The sequence below is a fragment of the Spea bombifrons genome, chromosome 13, assembly GCF_027358695.1.
Source record: "Spea bombifrons isolate aSpeBom1 chromosome 13, aSpeBom1.2.pri, whole genome shotgun sequence".
Taxonomy (NCBI): Eukaryota; Metazoa; Chordata; class Amphibia; order Anura; family Pelobatidae; genus Spea; species Spea bombifrons.
In genome coordinates, this window is record NC_071099.1 from 7,188,753 (window position 1) to 7,212,134 (window position 23,382).

General features: G+C 40.7%; 1 protein-coding gene across 1 annotated transcript in view; it reads left to right on the plus strand.

Annotated features, from left to right (window-relative positions):
- The window catches only part of AARSD1 (alanyl-tRNA synthetase domain containing 1), a 137,608-nt gene that overhangs the window by 78,388 nt on the left and 35,838 nt on the right, over positions 1 to 23,382 (plus strand). The window contains exon 11 of the mRNA XM_053453932.1: positions 19,750 to 19,804. Coding sequence (XP_053309907.1) covers positions 19,750 to 19,804 — 55 coding nt within the window. The remainder of the gene's footprint in view (positions 1 to 19,749; positions 19,805 to 23,382) is intronic.

Genomic DNA, 23,382 nt, shown 5'->3' on the forward strand with positions numbered 1-23,382 from the left:
TGTGAGATGACATGAAGAGATGTTTAGTCACATTCATTTTTATTTGTAACAAAAAGGAAATTGCTTCAACCATGTTAGAAAATACTGCATCATGCAAGCACTAATATTTGTGCTTAAGAATGAAAGGTGCTTTAAAATACACGGTCTGATGGTGAAAGCAACAAAATATTTGCAACGGTTCTGCAAACCTAAACATTTGAATTTTGTAGTAAGACCAATTTGCACCACATCGAGTTGTCACGAGATGTGGAAGTCATTGTTTATGAACTTGGTGATGTTTCTAAAAGCTCAAAAATTATCTCCTTTGAACAAAATGCTGAACATAACATGATGGAATGATCTAGTGTTCCAAAAATAAATTATGAGCCAAAAAAGCATCTTATGAATTTACTGAATTTTAATATTGTTAAAAAAAATGTGGAACAAGGACTATAGTGTAGAGAAGAAATAACTTACAGTCCATTAGAAGCTCAAACAGGTAGTAAGAACTTTAAATCAACACAGGTGGCTAAATCATTTAGGGTTTTAATCTGAATGAGGGAATTAATGGGTATCAATTTATGAATGACTATCTGAATGAGTGAATGATTATCTGTGAATTAGTAAATAAATATTTGTGAACGAGTGAATGAATGTGTGTGTGATAGCATGGATGTGTAAGGGAGGGGGGGCAAAGATGCCACAGGCAGGCTGTTTTGGGTGCAAAGATGCCACAGGCAAGCTGTTTTGGGGCATCGACCATCACATAAATCAATACCAAAGTGAAACCTTCTGTGTAAACGCTCCGGATGCGGGTGTCAGTGTGGCAGAGCCTGTCCTGTGTGTGTTTGGGGGTCGGTGTGGCAGAGCCTGTCCTGGTGTGTGTGTGTGTGTGTGTGTGGGTTGTCAGTGTAGCAGAGCCTGTGAGTGTGTGTGTCTGGGTGTTGGTGTGACAGAGCCTGTCGTGTGTGTGGGTGTGACAGAGCCTGTCCTGGTATGTGTATGTCTGGGTGTCAGTGTGACAGAGCCTGTCCTGGTGTGTGTTTGGATGTCGGTGTTGAAGAACATGTTCTGGTGTGTGTGTGTTTGGATGTCGGTGTTGAAGAACATGTTCTGGTGTGTGTGTGTCTGGGTGTCAGTGTGGTAGAGCCTGTCCTAGTGTGTGTGTGTTCGGGTGTCAGTGTAGCAGAGCCTGTCCTGGTGTGTGTGTGTCTGGGTGTTGGTGTGACAGAGCTTGTTGTGTGTGTGTGTGTGTGTATGGGTGTTGGTGTGACAGGGCCTGTCCTGGTGTGTGTGTGTATAAGTTGTGGTGTTTAAACCAAATATAAAAATATATCTCACAAAGGTTCGTCTACTTTAACAGATATTTAATAAGAGACAAATCTTATTTAATCTTGACAACAGTGCGCCCAGTTCTGGGCACCGGTCCTTAAAAAGGACATTATGGAATTAGAAAAAGTGCAAAGGAGGGCTACGAAATTAATAAGGGGATTGGGAGATACCAGTTATGAAGAGAGACTAAAAAAGTTAAAATTATATACACTGGAAAAACGGCGTCTCAGAGGGGATATGATAACATTATATAAATACATGCAGGGCCAATATAAAGAGCTCTTCAGTGACCTGTTCATTAACAGAAATATACAAAGAACAAGAGGTCACCCTCTGAGACTGGAAGAGCGCAGATTTCATAGACGACAAAGGAAGGGATTCTTCACAGTGAGGACAATTAAGGTATGGAATTCACTTCCAAGGGAGGTAGTGTTATCCAATACATTAGATACATTCAAAAGGGGCCTCGATATTTTCTTAGAAAGGCACGATATACAGGGATATAAATAGAATAATATTAATATTTTAGAGCTTCTTGATCCAAGGAGAAATCTGATTGCCTCTTGGAGTCAAGAAGGAATTTTTTCCCCTGATGGCAGAATTCGAAGTAGCTTAATTAGGGGTTTTTTGCCTTCTTTTGGATCAAGAATAGAAAGGTTAGGTAGAAGGGTTGAACTTGATGGACTTAGGTCTTTTTTCAACCTTATGAACTATGTAACTATGTAACAAAAACACAGTAACATACAATAAATGAGTGACAGCCCAACATACAATGCAACACTTTCCAAGACTAACCTGCAACCTAAAGGTCCAACATAACTCAGCACACCACCGATAACCCCATCAATGCAGGATGGTGGTCAGAGAGAAAACTGAACTAAGATTTTGCATTCAACAGGCATATTGAATCACTGTAGGTGTGCCCTCGTTAACATATCAAAAGACATGTAATACAGGAAGAGTTCAACTGGCTAAAACATTGACCACAATACTTATGTCACCACATTCCCCCACTTTATTTTCTCTTGTGTTGCACATTTTCTAAGTATTCCCCCTCTAATGCAGAAAGCCTAGTGGGAGCGAAAAACCCTTTGGGTAAAAATTCAGCCCACCGTCCCTCCGGAATAAATTCCCTCAGCGACGTAAGTTTTTCTGCAATTGACCTAGGACTGTCACTTTACATTAAAACATGCATATATCAACATATTTACATTACAATCTTAAATACTCCCCCCTACCCAAATGCAAGAAAACCCAGTGGGAGCAAAAAAACCTTATAGGTAAAAATTCAGCCCACCGTCCCTCCGGAATAAATTCCCTCAGCGACATGAGTTTTCCTGCAATGTATTTTACAATACCCGTGACCCACAAATTACAGTACATTTATTATACAAAGCATAGGCATAAATTAAATGAAGTGATGGTAATGAAGTGGTGGTCCAGGATTATAACTGTAAACTCTTTCATGGTTCTATGGATTTAAAAGAATAAAATAAATATTAAAATCAAAAAGTTATATTGTCTTTTTGGCAATCCCTCTTTTGGCCATCAAAATAAACTATTGCCAGAACCCATTCTCCTCAGTTTTGCCAGTAACTAATTACTTTATGTTGGGATGCACATATATTTCAGCATCCCACTCGCCCCCTTTAAAAAAACTTTTAACATTTAACCTAAACCATGATTTTTTTCTCTTTACAATAATACAATTTGATACAGTGTATACTTATCCACTGGTCCATCACCACTGTCTCTTAAGCTCTGAGATGTCCTGTAAGATCAAAAAATAATTGTTGTGGGGTAGGGTGGGGTTGATGGCAGGGTTAGTGTCTAGGTTGAGACCCAAAGAGAAGTTGATCTGCTGGGTTTGTTCTGTGTTGTGGAGATTGTTGTTCAAAATATTCTTCACAACCAGGCAATACTTCGCTCATATAACTTTGTGACCCTGAGCTGAAGGAACAATCAGATAATCCATCATCTAAGTCAGATGCAGGCACTGCCAATAATTCTGACTTCTTATGCTCTTCTTCCTCTTTCTTGACCCCCCTTTTTAACTCCCTAGCCTGTTCTCCCAATGTTTCTACACCACCCCTCATTCTCTCAGTTTGTTGTCTTGGTTCCCTATAGTTACTGGCCCCTTCTTTCCTCCTCCAATTATTATTTTGCCTTGTGCCATTTCTCTGAGGATCCCTCCATCTCTGATTTCTCCAGTTACCCTCTCTCTCTCTTTTAATTTCCCAGTTATTATCTTGCCAGTAGTAGTTGTACCTTTGTGGCTCATCCCATCTCTGTTTCCCCAAATTATTACCTATCCTTCTGGTATTCCAATTATTACTCCCCCAGTATCTATTGTCTTTCTCTGGCTCCTCCCATCTCAGATTTTTAAATTTATCTTCTTTTTCATTTCTCCTCCAATTACCACTCTCCCTGTTTCTTCCATTATTATTACAGTCTCCAAATCTCTGGTTTCTCCAATTATTTCCTTCTTTCCTCCTCCAATTCTGACTAAATCTATGTCTATTTCCCTGAAGCTCCTCCCATTGCCGATTTCTCCAATTATTCTCCTTGCATTTCATATCTCTAGGTTCTCTTTGAAACCGTCTCACTGCTGAGACAACAAACGCATGTTCAGTGTGAAGATGATCAATCCACCACTTGTCTGCTCTAGTTAGCAGCAGTTCTAGGTCTGTGGGCCTTTGGTCAAACAGCCTCACAAACTCCTGACATTCATGGGGTAGAGCATCCAACACTCTGGATATATGTGCTGGTGAACCCAACTCCATTGGCTGCTGTGGCTGACGCAGTGTAGACCAGAATAATATCCGCTGAGCTACTTCTCTAGGACCATCTGTTTGTCTCATTGTAATGTCGGCTAATTCCTTCTCTACACTGAGTAAATAGAATTGTTTTGCTGCAATTCTTCCTGCCTGTGTAGACACACTGCCATTAAATCCCAGTAAAATACTAGCTATGGGACCCATAGCATACTCTAACAGCTCCGTCCATTCCTCTAATTTAAGGCCTCCTTTACTAGCTCTCTCAGCTCCCCTCTGAAACCAATGTGTAAAATTGTTAAAATCATTGTCGTTCAATAAGGGAACTCTTAGAGGAGCCACAAGAACTATGAACTTTAGGAAGGCAAAGTTTGATCAACTAAGAGAAGCCCTTAACACTGTAAATTGGGAAAATGTCCTCAAAAACAAAAGCACAGATACTAAATGGGAGATTTTTAAAAATATCTTAAATTCTCACTGTGAAAAGTACATACCATATGGGAAAAAAAGTGTCAGGAGCAAGAGAAAACCAATGTGGATAAATAAAAATGTAAAGGTGGCAATAAATGGCAAAAAAAGGCATTTAAGCTACTAAAACAGGAAGGCAGTGAGGAAGCACTAAGAAGCTATCGGGAAAAAAATAAAATATGTAAAAATCAGATAAAAGCAGCAAAAGTGGCGACAGAAAGACTCATTGCCAAAGAGAGTAAAACAAACCCCAAAATGTTCTTTAACTATATAAATAGTAAAAAGGTTAAAAATGAAAGCGTCGGCCCCTTAAAAAGTAATGAGGGAGACGTTATAGACGGGGATCAGGAAAAAGCGAATCTATTAAATATATTCTTCTCTGCTGTATTCACAGAGGAAAATGAAATGCCAGGTAATATACAGCAGGATGAGATAAATGCCCCAGTACATGTCGCCTGTCTAACCCAGGAAGAAGTGCAGTGCCGCCTAAAAAAAAATCAAAATAGACAAATCACCAGGTCCAGATGGCATTCACCCCCGCGTTCTAAGGGAGTTAAGTAATGTAATAGACAGACCCCTATTTCTAATATTCAAGGACTCTATAGTGACCGGGTCTGTTCCCCAGGACTGGCGCATAGCAAATGTTGTGCCAATATTCAAAAAGGGGACAAAAAGTGACCCGGGGAATTATAGGCCTGTTAGTTTAACTTCTGTTGTATGTAAACTGTTCGAGGGTTTCCTAAGAGATGCTATTTTGGAGAATCTCAATGAAAATAAATGTATGACTCCATATCAGCATGGGTTTACAAGGGATCGGTCCTGTCAAACTAACCTGATCAGCTTTTATGAGGAGGTGAGCTCAAGACTGGATCTGGGTGAATCGCTGGATGTCGTATATCTTGATTTTTCCAAAGCATTTGATACGGTGCCACATAAAAGGCTGGTACATAAAATGAGAATGCTTGGGCTGGGGGAAAATGTGTGTATGTGGGTAAGTAACTGGCTCAGTGATAGGAAACAGAGGGTGGTTTTTAATGGTACATACTCTGAGTGGGTGACTGTTACTAGTGGGGTACCACAGGGGTCAGTTTTGGGTCCTATTCTTTTTAATATATTTATTAATGACCTTGTAGAGGGATTGTATAGTAAAGTATCAATCTTTGCAGACGATACTAAGCTCTGTAACGTGGTTAACACAATAGAGGACAGTGCACGATTACAAATGGATCTGCATAGGTTGGAGGCTTGGGCTGGGATGTGGCAGATGAGGTTCAACACAGATAAATGTAAGGTTATGCACATGGGGAAGAAAAATCCAGGCTGGGAATACGTATTAAATGGGAAAACACTGGGGACGACTGACATGGAAAAGGACTTAGGAGTCTTGGTTAACAGTAAATTTACCTGTAGCGACCAGTGTCGGGCAGCTGCTGCTAAGGCAAATAAAATCATGGGGTGCATCAAAAGGGGCATGGATGCCCACGACAAGGAAATAATTCTACCATTGTACAAGTCACTAGTCAGACCACACATGGAATACTGTGTACAGTACTGGGCACCAGTGTACAAGAAAGATATAGTGGAGCTGGAGAGGGTTCAAAGACGGGCAACCAGAGTAATAAAGGGAATGGAAGGACTACAGTACCCAGAAAGATTATCAGAATTAGGGTTATTTAGTTTGGAAAAAAGACGGCTTAGGGGGGACTTAATAACTATGTATAAATATATAAGGGGGCAGTACAGAGATCACTCCCAGGATCTATTTATACCCAGGACTGTATCTATAACAAGGGGACATCCTCTACGGCTGGAGGAAAGAAGGTTTCTACACCAGCACAGACGGGGGTTCTTTACAGTAAGAGCGGTGAGACTATGGAACTCTCTGCCAGAGGAAGTGGTAATGGTAAACTCAATAAAAGAGTTTAAAAGGAGCCTGGATGTGTTTCTTGAAAGCAATAATATTACAAATTATGGATAGTAGATTAATAGGGACAGAACGTTGATCCAGGGATTTATTCTGATTGCCATATTTGGAGTCGGGAAGGAATTTTCCCCCTGGTATGGGGCAATTGGCATCTGCTTCATAAGGGTTTTGCCTTCCTCTGGATCAACACGGTAGGGACACAATATGTATATAGGTTGAACTTGATGGACTTTGGTCTTTTTTCAACCTTATGAACTATTACTATTACTATTACTATTATTGGTTGGCATGTTTCCCCACCATTTTTGGAAACTATCCTTCTCAGCCATAGACAAAGGATGTGTCTGGGTAGAAAAACCTATTGGCATTTGTTGCACATTAAAATTTTCTGAGACAATTATTGGGGCTTGTGGAAGATTAAGTCTTGGGCTATTATGTAAATCTTCCCTTGGGTTTTCAGGTTTTATTTTATTTTTATACTCCATTACCATGTTCTGGAGTTCAGTGATTTTAACCAAATATGTATCCCTCTGTTCCTCTATGTCTTTTAATTCCTTTTGTAAGTTATCCACGATAGTGGTGGTCTTTAAGGCAGCTAGCATAATGCAGTCCTTTTCATTTTGTGCTTCCTCCATTTTGCCTGCTAATTCCATATTCTCTTTTTTTAATTTCTGTACCATGTCTGCCAAACCTCCAATTGTAGACAGTACAGATTGTGCAATTAAACATTTTCTTTTCTTAGCACTTAGCTTTGCTTTAATAATGTTTGTTAAAACATCCATAAATCCTTCATATTTCCCACAGTTTGAATCTGTTGGTTCTGGGAGCATGTATGGACCATTATGCTTTTGAATATAATTTCTAAAATAATTGTGCACTTCTACAGAAAAATAGTTAGCACCTGGGAATGCCATTGTAAAATACTGTTAATCTTCAAAAACAAATTCAAATGAAACCCCCTTTAAATAGTGCAGACAATGGTAACAATGCTTATATGTTAACTAAGGCGAATACAGAAAAGTTCGCTTTTGATGGCCTATCCTGAAATGAGAAACAAAGAAAATGGTGAGAAAACCAAACAAAACCCCCCACACACAATTCAATTCACCATGAGGCAAAGGGTTTTTGTATTCAACTAGGCCTCACACATGCACCAGGCCTACCCCACGATCAATGGCAAAGATATTAAAACTGGTGTATAAAGAAAAAATTACAAATAAAATTGTTACTAAAATTATGCACAAATGTAAGAACGAAATAAGACACCATTTGCAATAAAGATGTTGAAGATATCTCCACAGTGAGGGATACTGTCTTACTATCACCAGGCCTCATACACAAATCAGGCCAAGATTTAAAACAAACAAAACATCAACAAGATTATGCACAATATATATTAAAATCAGTAATTACACCCCTGTCTTGTGAAAATGCTGCACTGCAGTTGCGCTGTGCACTAAAAATGCAATTTAGTCACCGGCCTCATAAATATCTGCTGTATAAGTCTGATATTCGTGGTCGCCAAATGTGGTGTTTAAACCAAATATAAAAATATATCTCACAAAGGTTCGTCTACTTTAACAGATATTTAATAAGAGACAAAAACACAGTAACATACAATAAATGAGTGACAGCCCAACATACAATGCAACACTTTCCAAGACTAACCTGCAACCTAAAGGTCCAACATAACTCAGCACACCACCGATAACCCCATCCATGCAGGATGGTGGTCAGAGAGAAAACTGAACTAAGATTTTGCATTAAACAGGCATATTGAATCACTGTAGGTGTGCCCTCGTTAACATATCAAAAGACATGTAATACAGGAAGAGTTCAACTGGCTAAAACATTGACCACAATACTTATGTCACCACTTAAGTGTGGGTGTGACAGAGCCTGTCCTGCTGTGTGTGTTTGGGTGTCAGTGTGGGAGAGCCTGTCCTGGTGTGTGTGTGTCTGGGTGTGTGTGTGTGTTTGGTTATCTGTTTCCTGGCACTTAATTTACAGTAGGAACTATTTCATTTTTACTTATCCAGAGATAAAATGCCCTCCTGAATTTGTAGTGACTTCAGGGGACAAAACATTCAAGGCCCTGAAATCATTTAGTGGAAAAGATAAGGTATTGTGTTATTTACTCTATAATATTTATTTCAAGGATTAGTCACACTAACTTGTGGCTTCAGGCTTCCCATGTTGGATGACCAAGTATTATGTATGTATGTATATATATATATATATATATATATAATGTGTTTTTTCAGTAATATGATTTAATGGTGGAAATTAATAATGCCCCCCCCCCGTTTTGGCTGTGGTATTTTATGTGCCCCCCCAATATATTGTTTCTAGAGTCACTACTGCGCATATTGCAGTCCTGGGAGGCTGGTCATGGTGCTGCATACTTACCTGACATTACATTGCTCGGCCTAGAGTGCGATGTAACAGGCTCAGTTGGGCTGGTCTGAGGTTTCTCCCTGCTATGCTGTAACTCACAGCACTGTAGGGAGGAAACTTCAGATCAGGCCAACTGAGCCTGCCACATATGCGATCGCGCTGCGATCACATTCACGATTGCAGGGCTCAGTTGCACTCAGTTGGGCCAGCCAAACTGTAGACTTGGTCTGCATAAACAAACAAAGGTGATTTATCTCCGAAATGGCAGAGAATTGAGCAGTGAGACTGCCGGGACATGATCTATACACCAAAACGGCCTCATTAAGTTGTTTTGGTGCTTAGAGTACCCTTTTAAGTAAACGAGGCTTAGTTTCTAAGTGAAAGTTTATTTATTTATTTTTTTTACAAAGTTTCTACCTCTTTCTAAGTACCAACTAAATGGTCAAATATTAGTTACTGTTTTGAATCTTTTATTAAATATATAGCACTGTCAGGGTCCACAGAAAACCCCCCAGCGCAGTCACTCACCTGAGTACCCGCTGACTGCGGGTACCAGCTCCCACGCCGCCGCTCTCTGCCACGATGCCGGTCTCAAAGAGCGCGCGCGCCCCCACCTCTCCTTATTCACTCCTGAATGGAGAGGGCGGGGAACACACACCACCGTCAGCACGTACAGGGGGAAGGGCGACCTCTGGTGGTAGATTTAAAAACGAGCACTGAGAATCATTCAGTGCTCAGTTATTGTGCTGTTAAGAGCTACTTAGTTGTTCTCTCCTGATTCCTGTTATTTAACCCTTTGGCTATTGATACTGACTACGCTGCTATCTCCAATCCTGACCCTTTGGCTATTGATACCGACTACGCTGCTGTCTCCAACCCTGACCCTTTGGCTATTGTTACCGACTACGTTGCTGTCTCCTATCCTGACCCTCTGGCTATTGTTACCGGCTACGCTGCTAAACCTTTGGTTTGATTTGGACTTTGCTGGGTTTTCCTGCATATCGGGTTCCTCACCTTGATCCTGACAAGCACTTTATAAATTGCAGGACATTATGATTTATTTATTATATATTTATGTAATGCTAATTGATTACAGTGACAAAAGCATGCTGAAATATAACTAATAGACAACAAGAAATTGTATATTAAATTTGTCAGAATTTGGTTTAACAAAAAACATAAATTAAAAAAATGGGCTGCTCAGTCTTAAATGCCCGGGCCTATTTTTGGTCCCAGTCCAGGCCTGCTCCCAGAGCACAACTCCAAAACAAAACAAAAAAAATTCATCACTGACTGCCACAGCAAAAAGCCTATTACACGTCATGGGTTTAAACTTGCTTTCTTTGAACAGCCAGTGTTGCTGAAATGCCTTGATATCACCAACAAAAAACACTTGCATGGAATGTGTTAAAATACCAGCATTTGAAATACCATGGGATGTCTAGTTTTCCAAAATATATGGATTGGGGGTCAATTGTTTTGGCCGACTTTAAAGATGTCATAAAAAGGACATGGGAGCAGGATGACCAGATGTTAAAAAATGGTTTTGAAATAGCAATAGCCCTATAACTTGCAAAAGCAGATGGAAGCATTGCGTATTTCTCTCAGGACAAATATAAGAATCTACTTTTACTTTAGCATTTGTAGATTTGAACGTGTACAAGTTTTCAAATAACCTATTTGCTCGATTATAAGACGGCCCCCAAAATCTGAATATTAATCTAGGAAAAAAGAAAGCCTGAATATAAGACGACCCTATAGGAAAAAAGTTTTACTAGTAAATGTTAACTCATGTAAACTATTTGCTTTAAGTAAAAGCTATGATTGAGAAAAATATTTTTTTGTTTTTATTTTCCAATCTGCTCCCTAGTTATGCACATCTGCACCCAGGCTTGCCACTGTGCCCCAGAAATGCTTTATACCCCCTATATGCCACTGTGCCCCATGATGTGCCTTTTAACCCTCTAAATGCCACTGTCCCATGATATGCCTTTTAACCGTCTATATGCCACTGTGTCCCATGATATGCCTTTTGACCCCCTATGTGCCACTCTGCCTCCAGAAAGGCCTCATACCCCTATATGCCACTCTGGCATTTAGGGGGTTAAAAGGCATATTATGGGGCAGAATGGCATATAGGGAGGTATAAGACATTTCAGGAGGCAGAGTGGCGTCGAAAGGGTTAAAACGCATATCTGGAGGAAGAGTGGCATTAAGGGGGTTAAAACGCATATCTGGAGGCAGAGTGGCATTAAGGGGGTTAAAAGGCACATCATGGGGCACAGTGGCATATAGGGGGTATAAGGCATTTCTGCGGGGAACTCTCCTCTCTGACAGCCGGGGAAGGTTAATATCAGATGGAAATTCTACTTCTGCAAAAAATTCCGCAAAAAGGAGATCAGGACTTGAGGCTTGAATCTGAAGGTTGTAAGGTCTATTTTGGGCATACCCCATTTGTGATCATCTGGAAAAATTACGTGATGAAGAAACCAGTCCCCTTGAAGTAGAAGTGTTCTTCTTAGGAAGTCTGCCAGTCAATCCCAACACTAATCTGAATCGTGGACAGTGAAATGGAATGAGCTTCTGCCTAGAAACAGATCCTCAGGAAGGATCATATAAGAAGGGGAACTTTCATACCGCCCTGCTTGGTATAGAACGCCAGTAATCAATTGACTAATTTCATGAGTTTTTCCACATCCAATATCTCAACGCAATTGGAGGGAGAAATGTATTCTCTTGGTGGCCATAGCTTTGGACATATCTATTTTGATAAACCGCACACCATGCTCTGCTGCTAGCATTCTCATTAGGACTTGGTTGAGGAAGACCTACATTTGTCTGTTGAGAGTAGTTCCAACCACCAGTGAAGGGATGACCTAACATTGGCAGAGAGCTGGACATAATGGTCTAAAGAAGAAAAACCTTTCATCTCAACATTGGAGGAAAAAAATATTCTATAATTCTCAGGTGCTCTGGGTCCCACGTACATCGGCTTAACCACATCATGGAGGCCAACTACCAGATTAGCCTTGAATCCTGAAATGAGTTGTGTCGACACCAAACAACTTAGTGAAGACTCTTGGGTTGATGCGAGACTGGATGGGAAAACCTGAAACAGTAGATGAAAAAACCCTACTCAGGCCATCCTGAGGAAATAGTGAAGGGCACATGAGGGTAAGCAACCTTTAAAGCTATAGATGCCATGAAATCGAAAGGGCACAATGTCACTAGAGTAGATTTTACACTCTCCATATTAAATTATATATATATATATATTATATATTATTATTATATATTATATATATATTATTATTATATATATTATTATATATATATATATATATATATATATATATATATATGGTATCTGCTGGGACATCTATGGGAACACACGATAGCTTAAAACAGAAGGTTCTTCTCTGAGGAAGATGAAAGATGAAGAGACACATCTGTAGGTCTGAGCTGAAATTCCAGTACTCTGGGGTGCAAAGACCCATCCTGTCTTGAAAAAACCAAGCCTACAGGTTTGTAGCAGAATCCAGAAAACTTGGGGCCTTGCTATATCTTGGGAAGGAGAAGAGCTCAGATATTCCTCTACCTCTGAAAGTTCACCCTCAGAAACCTTGCTTTCTAGAGAACTGGATGATCTTGATTCAGAACGTCTAAATAATAGGCCGTACCTCAACACAAAAAGATATCTGTTTCATACTGCCGATTTCTTCTGAGGTGTCCAGTTCTGATCTCCTGTGGTTCATTCAGGCAAAGCATCCAACTCTTCACCAGACAAGAAGCTAAAATGAGATATAGAGATGCCTGCTCTTAAAAACATTCTCAAGAGCCCAAGTGTTTAGCCACCAGACTTGTCTGGCTGTGATATAGAGACACTCACAGCTATACAAATAGCTTCATTTGAGTAGTCATATTTCTGAACCTGCGGTTCCTCTCGTGGGGAGGATTACTATACGTCAGGTGTGTAGGGTTGGAGCGTAGCGCAGAGAGACACCAAGCGAATAGCAGATGCAAAGTCAGTGTTTGAAATAACAGCAATGGTTCTTTTTTCCACTGAGCAGTAAAAGTAGGCAAAAAGGCATAAACAGTACCGGAAAGCAATGCGTGGTCTGGGGTTGGAGAATATCAACAAAGTCCATAAACAAGCCAAGGTCAAAGTCCAGTGAATCCAAAAACAAGTATATCAGCAAACAGGTATCAGTAAACGGGTATCGACAACGTTCAGAAAGGGACTAGAACAAATCAAGTAATGAGGCATAGGTGCTGTGGGTTTAAATAGCCCACCAGGAGATAGCCCCTCCCACCAGTTTCATAGATCCTCCCCTCATCTGTATACCTCTGTGGAGTAGTGAACTATCTGTCACTACTCGCCCCACCCCTAGCCAGGCCCCCTGCGTCATTGGAGCGCAGGACACGTCTCCCCGCCATCACTCTACGTGTGGTGTGCCTCCTATGCTGCATTCGCCGCACTGGAGCCTGTGGATGTGGCCTAACGTAGGCCGGAGTGGTCAGTGATCGCGTGGCTCGCAGTCACGAACAACCAAGCCGCGTGATACACGGACGAAGCCCTGGACGCCTTACGACTCCTCCTTCGGACGGAGGCCCCTGCTGACGACTGGGAACTGAGGTAGGACCCTGACACTACATCACGAACACATCATCAGAAGGGTAAAACTAACAGTTTCCGCTACATGCATGGCTGATATAACTGCAGGGAACAAGTTATCTACTTCAACTGGAAGTATCTCTCAGGAGATAGACCCTACGGTATGACAGAAAGTACTAAAGGTAACACTGAGGGGAGGGGGGGTTTATTATCTTTCAGAGGCCTGCCCTTTTTCAGGTACGGACGAGGAGTCTATGAATACGTAACCAGTGATTACAGGGAAAAAGTGTGGGATTTTTTCAATTTTGCGGCATATTTGATTTATTTATTTATTTTATAGTAAATTAGATGATATGATCTTGTCCTGAAAAAACAATATATAATTTGTGTGGGTACAATAAATGTGAAAGAAGTAAATTACAGCTAAACACAAACACGGCAGAAATGTTAAAACATCCAAATAATAATAATAAATAATTTAACTTTCATACCATAATGTATTTAGGAAAGCATTGAAATCACATCCCCCTGGCAACAAAAATAATAGTGTAGAAACGTTAATCTAATGCCACTAAGCCTCTTGTATCAAGGAAACCATAAACAATAAATGATACTGGTGAACATGTGTAATGTGTTATTTTGTGTATTGTAGCTTAATTGGTCTGTTATGTATAGTCTTTTCTATGTGCATTTCACAAAGAACTCTATGGAGACTGGTGGGGGATAGTGGATGCTGTATGAACATCTTCAATTAACATCTAACGAACTCTGATGAAAATATTTTTGTGTAGTTCAGATCTTTGAATGGTGTCAAATGAAAAGTAACATTGAACATGGGAATGTTTAACTAAAAAAAGAAGAGGACATTTTTTTTTATACCAAACAATAAAACAATGTTGGAGGCACTACCATAATACTCTCAAAAATACCCCTTGTCTTATATTTGAGGTCATCTTATCATCAGACCTCAAGTAGAGATCTGGCTACAAGACTAAGATCCAGTCTTGTAGGGGACTGAGTGGCAAGCCGGGGGGCAGATGTGCATAACTGGTTGGCAAATAAAAGGAAGTTAAAACAAGAAAAGCATTTTTCTCAATCATAGTTTTTATTAAATATAAAAAAATAGTTTACATGTGAATTAATATTTAGTAGTAAAACTTTTTTCCAATAGGGTAGTGTTATATTCAGACTTTTTCTTATAATCAGGGTCATCTTATAATCTTATAATCAAGCAAATAAGGTATTATGTTGTGTCAATTTAGTCTAAACGGCCGTGCAGCCGCACAATGAAGTGGCGATGTAGCCGCATAACCGCCAGGGAGTAAAAACCGGCAGAAACCACAATCGCAGGGGTTGCGACAGGGCCTGCCACTCTAGGGGGCCTGGGTGACCCACGCAAACACTTCCGCAGGGGCCCTGCTGCTTACCTGCAGGTTGTGCGCACACGCTGTGCAACGTCTCATTTACCACCCAGGGGAAGCAGGAACCCAGCGGAGTCTTGTGAATTTACGTCGCGTCACATGACCCTGCTCCATTTCTGCTTTCCCTGGGCGGGACAAGAGAAGTTGTGCTTCCACGCAGAGGGAAGCAGCTGCCCCTGCGGAAGTCTGTGGGCGGCACCGAGAGCTCTGCAGTTCAGGTAAGGGGGTGGAGGAGGTTGTATGAACGAGTATGGGTGATTGCGGGAATGAGTATCTGTGAATGAATGAGTATCTATGAATGAGTGAATTAATGTTTGTGAATGAATGTGTGTGATAGCATGTATGTGTAAGTGGGGGAAAGCATGGCACAGGGAGGCTGTTTGAGGGAGCACTAAAGCAGAGGTCTGGAGTGACAGACCTTGCGCTCCCATGACAGGATGGAAGATTTTTATAAAGGATGATGGAAGATGATGGAAGATGAGAGAAGTAAGAGATGGGGAGAAAAGGGTGTAAGGGCTGTGTGTTTGCAAGCTGGTGTGTGTATGGGTAGTGTGTGTAGAGCAGTGTAGGTATTTGTGCGGTTGTAAGCTGGTGTGTGTGTATATATGTGTGTGTAAAGGCAGGGGCGTGTGAGAGTAGTGTATGTGTATATGTGTGTTTATGGGCATGTGTGTGTGTGTGTGTGTAAGAACAGTGTAGGTATTTGTATGTTTGTAAGCTGGTGTGTGTATAGGCAGGGTTGTGTAAGGGCAGTGTATATGCATGTTAATGGGCAGGTGTGTGTAAAGACTGTGTGTAAGGGCAGTGTATGTGTGTATGGGCAGTCGTGTGTAAGGGCAGTGTATGTGTATATGTGTGTTCATGGGCAGTCGTGGGTAATGGCAGTGTATGTGTATATGTGTGTTTTATGGGAAGTCATGTGTAAGAGCAGTGGTATAAGGGCAGTAAAATAAAAGGAGCTAGCTACCGCCACGCTGAAGCTAGGGGTGCACTGAACCAAGGCTCCATGAGGGCAGGTCTGGGCTCGCCGTCGACATGCAGGGCCGGTTGGGAAGATTACTGATCTCTTTCTAACTGGCTCAACTTTATGGGAGCGTGAGGTCTGTCGCTATGTGCTGGCAACATCATGTCCACACAGCACCCCTTTCTCTCTATCATCTACCCCCTTTCTCACTATCCACTATTCCCTACCCCCCATTTTCTCCCCATCAGCTCAAGGTTGTCCTCTCTCCACCTCATGTATCGATTTGTCTTAGTCTGTCAATTCTTGTCTTGTCATACTCCTTGAATTTATGTATTGTATTAAGCGCTGCGTAAACTGTTGGCGCTATATAAATAAAACATAATAATAATCTATCCCCCTTTTCCCCAATATCTCCTAACTTTCTCCTCTTCCTTCTTCCATACTGTAGTGGGAGCACACCCAGCATCTATCAACCTCTCTAAACACTACGCTCATGCCTACATATCATTTTTATTTGGTATTGTAAGGATATTTACAGGGCTGATTTTAATTCCCAGTATAGACCTGAAGAGAGATGCAAGTAGTGTGCAAATACGAGGAGGAGGGGGAAAGTATTTAATGATAATAGCAGATGTATAGGGTGGTGCCATGTTAAGGACAGAAGTTTAATTTTAACTCTGGGGGTATAGAGAGCCAGTGGAGGGACTTGTACAGTGTGGCAGCAAATTATAAGCAATAGAATGAGGAAATTAGTCTGGGTAAGGATTGACGTAGGGACTGATGGAGCTGCAGCTCCAGGCCCCTACCTTAAAATAGGCCCAGTCAGGCTCTACCAGGGCCGGCCTTAGGGTTGTGCGGCCGCGCAGGGCGCCACGGCAGCAGGGGCACCTGCCCGGGACTTAAATTAAAATATCAGGGGTGTTTTTGTTTGTTTTTTTAACTTTATTTAACATCCTCCATGTTAAAGTTTAAAAAAAAAAAAAAAAATTTTTAATTTAAGTCCCGGGCAGGGGCGTCGAGCAGTCGCTCGTGAAGTTTTTAGAAACCTCTCAGTGCCCCTCGCTGTCCATGACTCCGTCGCGGTGCCGGTGTTTCATGCTGAGCGCCGGAACTTGGGCTTTTGGTTAAATTGTGAAATTCTCAACATTCGTGTACATTAATGATTGCAGATTAAATGTTACCCTAGCTAGATAGTAGCCAATCTCAACTTTGTGCCTCTGGGAAAATGCACTGTTGAATGCACGGAGTGCTTCATTCAAAACCATGTACTAAAAAAGCTTATTAATACAAAATTTTATTTAGCCTGTAGTTGCGGGAGGGACATTCATTATTTATTTAACCAGTCATCTCCCTCCCACAACACCGTTGCAGCATCTTGTAGTTGCGGACTCTGTTCTGCAAATGTTTCAACATTTACGGAAGTTCCTTTGCGTAATCCAGAAGCGCAGCTTGGAAGTATTTATGAGCAGGAGCAACTCAGTCATGATGCGGAAGACCACGTAAACTCACAGAGCGTGGGTCTGTGCATTTAAGTTGCCAACACTCTGATTCCATAGATAAAGAGTTTTAAACCTCAGCTGGCATTATAATTCGCACTAAACTCTGCAGTGAAGCTTTGTGAAATGGGTTTGCATAGCCTCACATAACAAAGTGCAATGCCAAGAGTTGGATCACGTGGTGTAAATCACGCCGCTACAGGACTCTGGAGCACTGGAAACGTGTTCTGTGGAGTGACGAATCATACTTCTCTGTTTGGCATTATGATGGGCGAGTCTGGATTTGGCAGATGCCAGGAGAAAGTTGCTGCCTGACTGTATTGTGCCAACTGTAAAGTTTGGTGGACAAGTGATAATGGTATGGGGCTGTTTTTCAGAGGTTGGGCTAGGTTTCTTACTTCCAGTGAAGGGAAATCTTGATGCTTCAGCATACCAATACATTTTGGGCAATACTATTCTTCCAACTTTGTGGGAACAGTTTGGGGAAGGCCATTTTCTATTCAAGAATGACTGTGCCCCAGTGCACAAAGACATGGTTGTGCATAAAGACATGGTTGGGTGAGTTTAGTGTGGAAGAACTTGAATGTCCCACGCAGAGCACTGACCCCATTGAACACTTTTGGGATGAACTAGAATAGAGATTGTGAGCCAGGTCTTCTCATCCAACAAGTGAAGAGGGGCCATGACATAATGTCTATGTAGTTAAAATGCAATGTCATAAAAGTCCCTCTTGGTGAAATGGTCAGGTGTCCCAATACTTATCCGTATTGTGTACATCTTGTTTAGGTGTTGCTTACTTTTTCATACAACCCGTTTTATTTATGTAAAACTGGGGCAATGAGTTTTGCATAAAGTATGTGTGGGGTTGGAAGTTTTTATTAATTTTCTTCCTAAAGTTATTTGATACGTGTTGGCCAATAAGGTTTTTGCATGCATAAAATGAGGTATTGATTCACAGGAGGATGATATAATCTTGCCTCTTTACAGGTCAATGGTAAGACCTCACCTTGAATATGCGGTACAATTCTGGGCACCAGTCCTTAAAAAGGACATTATGGAACTAGAAAAAGTGCAGAGGAGGGCTACAAAATTAATAAGGGGATTGGAAGATACTAGTTACAAAGAGAGACTAAAAAAGTTAAAATTATATACACTGGAGAAACGGCATCTTAGAGTGGATATGGTAACATTATATAAATATATGCAGGGCCAATATAAAGAGCTCTTCAGGGACCTGTTCATTAACAGGAAATGAACAAAGAAAAAGAGGTCACCCTCTGAGACGGGAAGAGCGGAGATTTCATAGATGATTTCAAGGAAGGGATTCTTTACAGTAAGGACAATAAAGGTATGGAATTCACTGCCAAGGGAGGTGGTGTTATGAAATACATTAGATGCCTTCAAAAGGGGTCTGGGTATTTTTTTTTTTAGAAAGACATGACAAACGGGTCTATAACTAGAATTAATATTTTAGAGCTTCTTGATCCAAGGAGAAAACCAATTACCTTTTAGAGTCAAGAAGGAATTTTTCCCACTGATGGCAGAATTCGAAGTAGCTTAATTAGGGGTTTTTTTTGCCTTCTTTTGGATCAAGAGTAGGAAGGTTAGGTAGAAGGGTTGAACTTGATGGACTTAGGGCTTTTTTCAACCTTATGTACTATGTAACTGTGTTTTGGTTTTTTTTTTTCAGGTCTTCCAGGGTTTTCTCCTGTACATAAGACACTGTCATGTGTCACTGTTCTCTAGGGCTGACTCTATGCTCTGGAATGCCCTTACCCGGCCTATCAGTTTCTCCTCCTGCCTTCGGTCCTTCACAGAAACGCACTTTTTTAAGGTGCATACAAACTTATGCCCTAATACCCTTCCCTCCCATATCCCGGGGGGGGAGTGTAATGACCTCTTCTAGGCCTACCTGGTACATATACCACAGCTCAGAACCAAATTTGCCCTCTTTTACTTCTACATCCTTTCTTTCTATGCCTACCCATTGGTCCCTACTGCAAGTATTGTTATTTGTCCAGAACAGAACAAAAGAAGGCAAAATAAAAATCTCTTTACAATTTTGCAACAAACTAGGGAGAAAAAATCCTTTGTGACCCCAGAATGGCAGTCAGATCTCTCCATGGATTAAGAAGCTATTTCCCCATAGTTTAAAAAATTATATCCCTGAATATTGTTTTTGCAAGTATTCATCCTGTTGCTGTTTAAACGTCTGTACAGTCTGATAAGACTACCTCTGCAGGCAGAGAATTTGACAGTTAAATTAGTATTCAGATTTTCACAAGTAAATTGTTTATTGTCTTTCAAAAAGTTTTAAAGGCTATGCCAGTGACTCTGCTTACTCCTTTTATAGAGTTTCACATTTTGTTTCTTCAACAGGAAAGAAGGAGACAGTGAGTTTATGAATATAATTGCCAATGAGATAGGAATAGAGGTAAGTTGTTTTTATACATAAGATATATATATATATACACAAACTCATATAGGAAGTTTAAAATTGCTTTTTTCCCCCCAAACGTATTAGTACGATCATCTTGATACTACCTATTAAATGTTACACAAAATAATGAGTAAAAATCCACCCTTGTGTCTGTGCACAGAAAATAGATATACTCAATGTTCCATCTAATTTTTCTTAGTAGTGCGCAGAAAATTTCTCTTGTGCAAAAATTTTCACAGAGCTAAAATTTTGTGCGCACAATATCCGCACCGCATAAAGTTTTTTAAAAAAATATTATTTTTTTCTTTTTTTGGGGAAAAACTGTTGTGCGCACAATTTTTGGACATGTGCGCTCTCTAAAAAAGCTATGTGCGTGCGCACAAGCGCACAGCTTAGAGGGAATACTGGATATACTTCCCTTGGATACACAGTTTTCAATACACAGTATTTTTTCCAATAGTTGGGTACATAAGAAACAAAAAAGTGAAAAGAAAAACAAATAGTGTGGTATTGTTAATTTATGTAACACAAGTGGAAGTTTGATATAGATAGACTCTTGCCTTTAGGTAGAGACAACTTGTTGCCTTCATATAAGGTGGTGATCACTTGTCGTGCAGTGTTGTTACAGCATTTAATTCCCAGATAAGAACAGGGTTTGGCACTCAACCAATTAAGAAGGGATTCTCATCCAGTTAAAAGATGAAGATGGTGCACAAACAAGAGAAAATAAAATCAATAAATATTTGGATTCAAATAAAGTATAAAATATCCGCTTACATAAAAGATTCAGTCCATAAGCGTCCATTTTAATGACTCAGAGCCGCTCCTATTAATGTCCTCTGCTGTTAACAGTACCAGGATTGTTGCTTCCTCTTTTGCAAAGTCTCTCTCACAGCTGATGGAATGCTGTTCAGGACACCCACTACGCATTTGGTACTGTCCTAACCTCAACATGTGAGGAAAGGGATTTAGGGCTAATTATTTCTGAGGATTTAAAGGTAGACAGACAATGCAGTAGAGCAGCAGGTAATGCTAGCAGAATGCTTGGTTGTATAGCGAGAGGTATTAGCAGTAGAAAGGGGGAAGTGCTCATGCTGTTGTACAGATCACTGGTGAGACCTCACTTGGAGTATTGTGTACAGTGCTGGAGACCATATCTCCAGAAGGATATAGAAATGTTGGAGAAGTGCAGAGAAGGGCTACTAAAATGGTTTATGGATTACAAGATAAACCTTACCAGGACAGGTTAAAGGATCTTAACCTATATAGCCTGGAAAAAAGACGGGACAGGGGGATATGATAGAAACATTTAAATACTTAAAGGGAATCAACAAGGTAAAGGAAGAGAGTTTATTTAAAAGGAGAAATACTACCACAACAAACGGAAAGGGTAGTGGACGCATAGAATAGCCTCCCAGCAGAAGTGGTAGATGTTAATACAGTAAAGTCATTTAAGCAAGCATGGGATAGGCAAAAGGCCAAGCTAGATATAGGATAAGGGCAAGTACTAAAGGAAAGTACTCAGAGGTTGGGCAGACTGGATGGGCCTACTGGTTCTTATCTGCTGTCACTTTCTGTTTCTATGTTTCTATTTCACCATAGACAGCTTCTTCAAGGTGCATGCCTAGCAGTAGTTATTTTCAGCTGAAAAAATTACACATTTTATGGGATGTGGTGAGACTAGGGCCTGCCTGGATCCACCTCGTGCAGAGACCTTGGCCGGCTTGCAGCAGATTACCTTCACTAGTATCACTGCTTGTGACACATTGCTCCCCCAAATAGAAGACAATGGGTATTGATTACAGGGGCCCATACCAAGTCCAGATCTTTCTCAAATTACTAGGTTTAGCGAAATGGTGAAATGCCTTCAAAGCTGTTTGGCCCATGTTTGATGCCAGGCTCTTGGAAAATACCATTGGTTCAGCACTATAGAGACTGTTACTACGACTACAGTCAGAGTAGTTGAATTTGGAGCAATGCCAGAGTGAACTTGAGGATACCAGATGCAAGAGAAAACAAGTGAAACCCCCCATACAGCTTCTGCTGGACAAGGTCGATGATCTTGAAAATCTCAGGAGATGAAAAATAATCTAAAAATGTACAACCTTCCTGAAACTGTTAACTCTGGAGTTGGCAATTCCAGGTATTGTTCCTGCTTCCTATAGGGGTAACCATAACCTGCTCAGGACTTTTATGGCAATGGCCAGGCAAACAGTCGTCCGCCAATGGGTCCAAATGACACCCTGGACCCTGGCCATGTTGAAAACTATATTACTTGTTCTTATGAGAGGCTAGTCGGAAAAAAGATTTTATTGGGAGCTTGGACCATAACATTAAAGCTCAAATCAAATATACTTTTCAATATACTTCTTGGCATTGTTCTAGGCTAATGCTACAATGACCCCCAATTGTTAAATAGTTACATAGGTCTTTTTTCAACCTTATGTACTATGTAACTAAGTCCATCAAGTTCAACCCTTCCACTTAACCTTCTTACTCTTGATCCTACTCCTTTATTATTTGTGTCATATTTTATTGTTTGTTCCCACACTGTTGGTGGTTCTATGTTTAACAATGTTTTGGTGACGACCATACTAATTTGTGTATTTTTTCCTGGCTCTGAATGTCACATCTGGATTCATCAATACTTAAATTCAGCAACACCGCGATCGGCATCAGGGGCCATGTCTGGCCCCTTCCCTGGGCGTCAACGTCCACCATACACTGTATGGTGGTGGACGCCCGTTTTAAAATTGATACAGGTACTGCATTCAACCATTCAAGTCAATGGAGCCCAGCTTTCTAATCACAATGTGATTAGCAAAATAAATAAAAAAATATATAATAATAATAATAAAAAATAGTAAAATGTAAAAATAATTTCCCACTGATGTCACCATCAGGGGAACCTTCAAGTTCCAAGAAAATGTAAAAATAAATAAATGGCAAAAAATAAAATAATATATATATATATATATATATAATATTTTTACGAGCAAGTCCTAAAATTAGCGCTTTAGCTTAAAACAATTCTCGCATGGAAAGCGTTAAAATACTGGCATGTTAAATGCCCATGGGGTTCCTAGTAATCAAAAATAATGATTTGACGGGGTAAATTGAATTGGCCGGGTTCAACAATGTCCCAATTAACACTGGGGGAAATTTTCAATTTTAACCCCTTAATGACAAAGCCCGTACATGTACGGGCTCAAAATGCATTGTTTTCAATGAGTTTAGGGACCGCCCATTGTCCTTAAGGGGTTAAATATGCACATGCCCCAAATGTGGCCTTTTAGCCCCCAAAAATCCGACAAACCCATGCATGTGGGGTATCACTGTACTCACGAGGTGTTGCTGAACATATATTGGGATGTTGTCTGACAGTGACATGTACCAGGAGCAGTAAATTCACACCAGAAGAACAATGTGTGTAAATCCATAGGTAAAGCACGCTCCCTAGCATGCAATCACTCCCTCTGCTCCCACACCAAAAAAAGTCAGTGCAGGCCTTCTGACCCTGACCATGGCTTTGAGAGGTCTTCTCCCCCATAATCATCCCCAGAGTCGTCTCA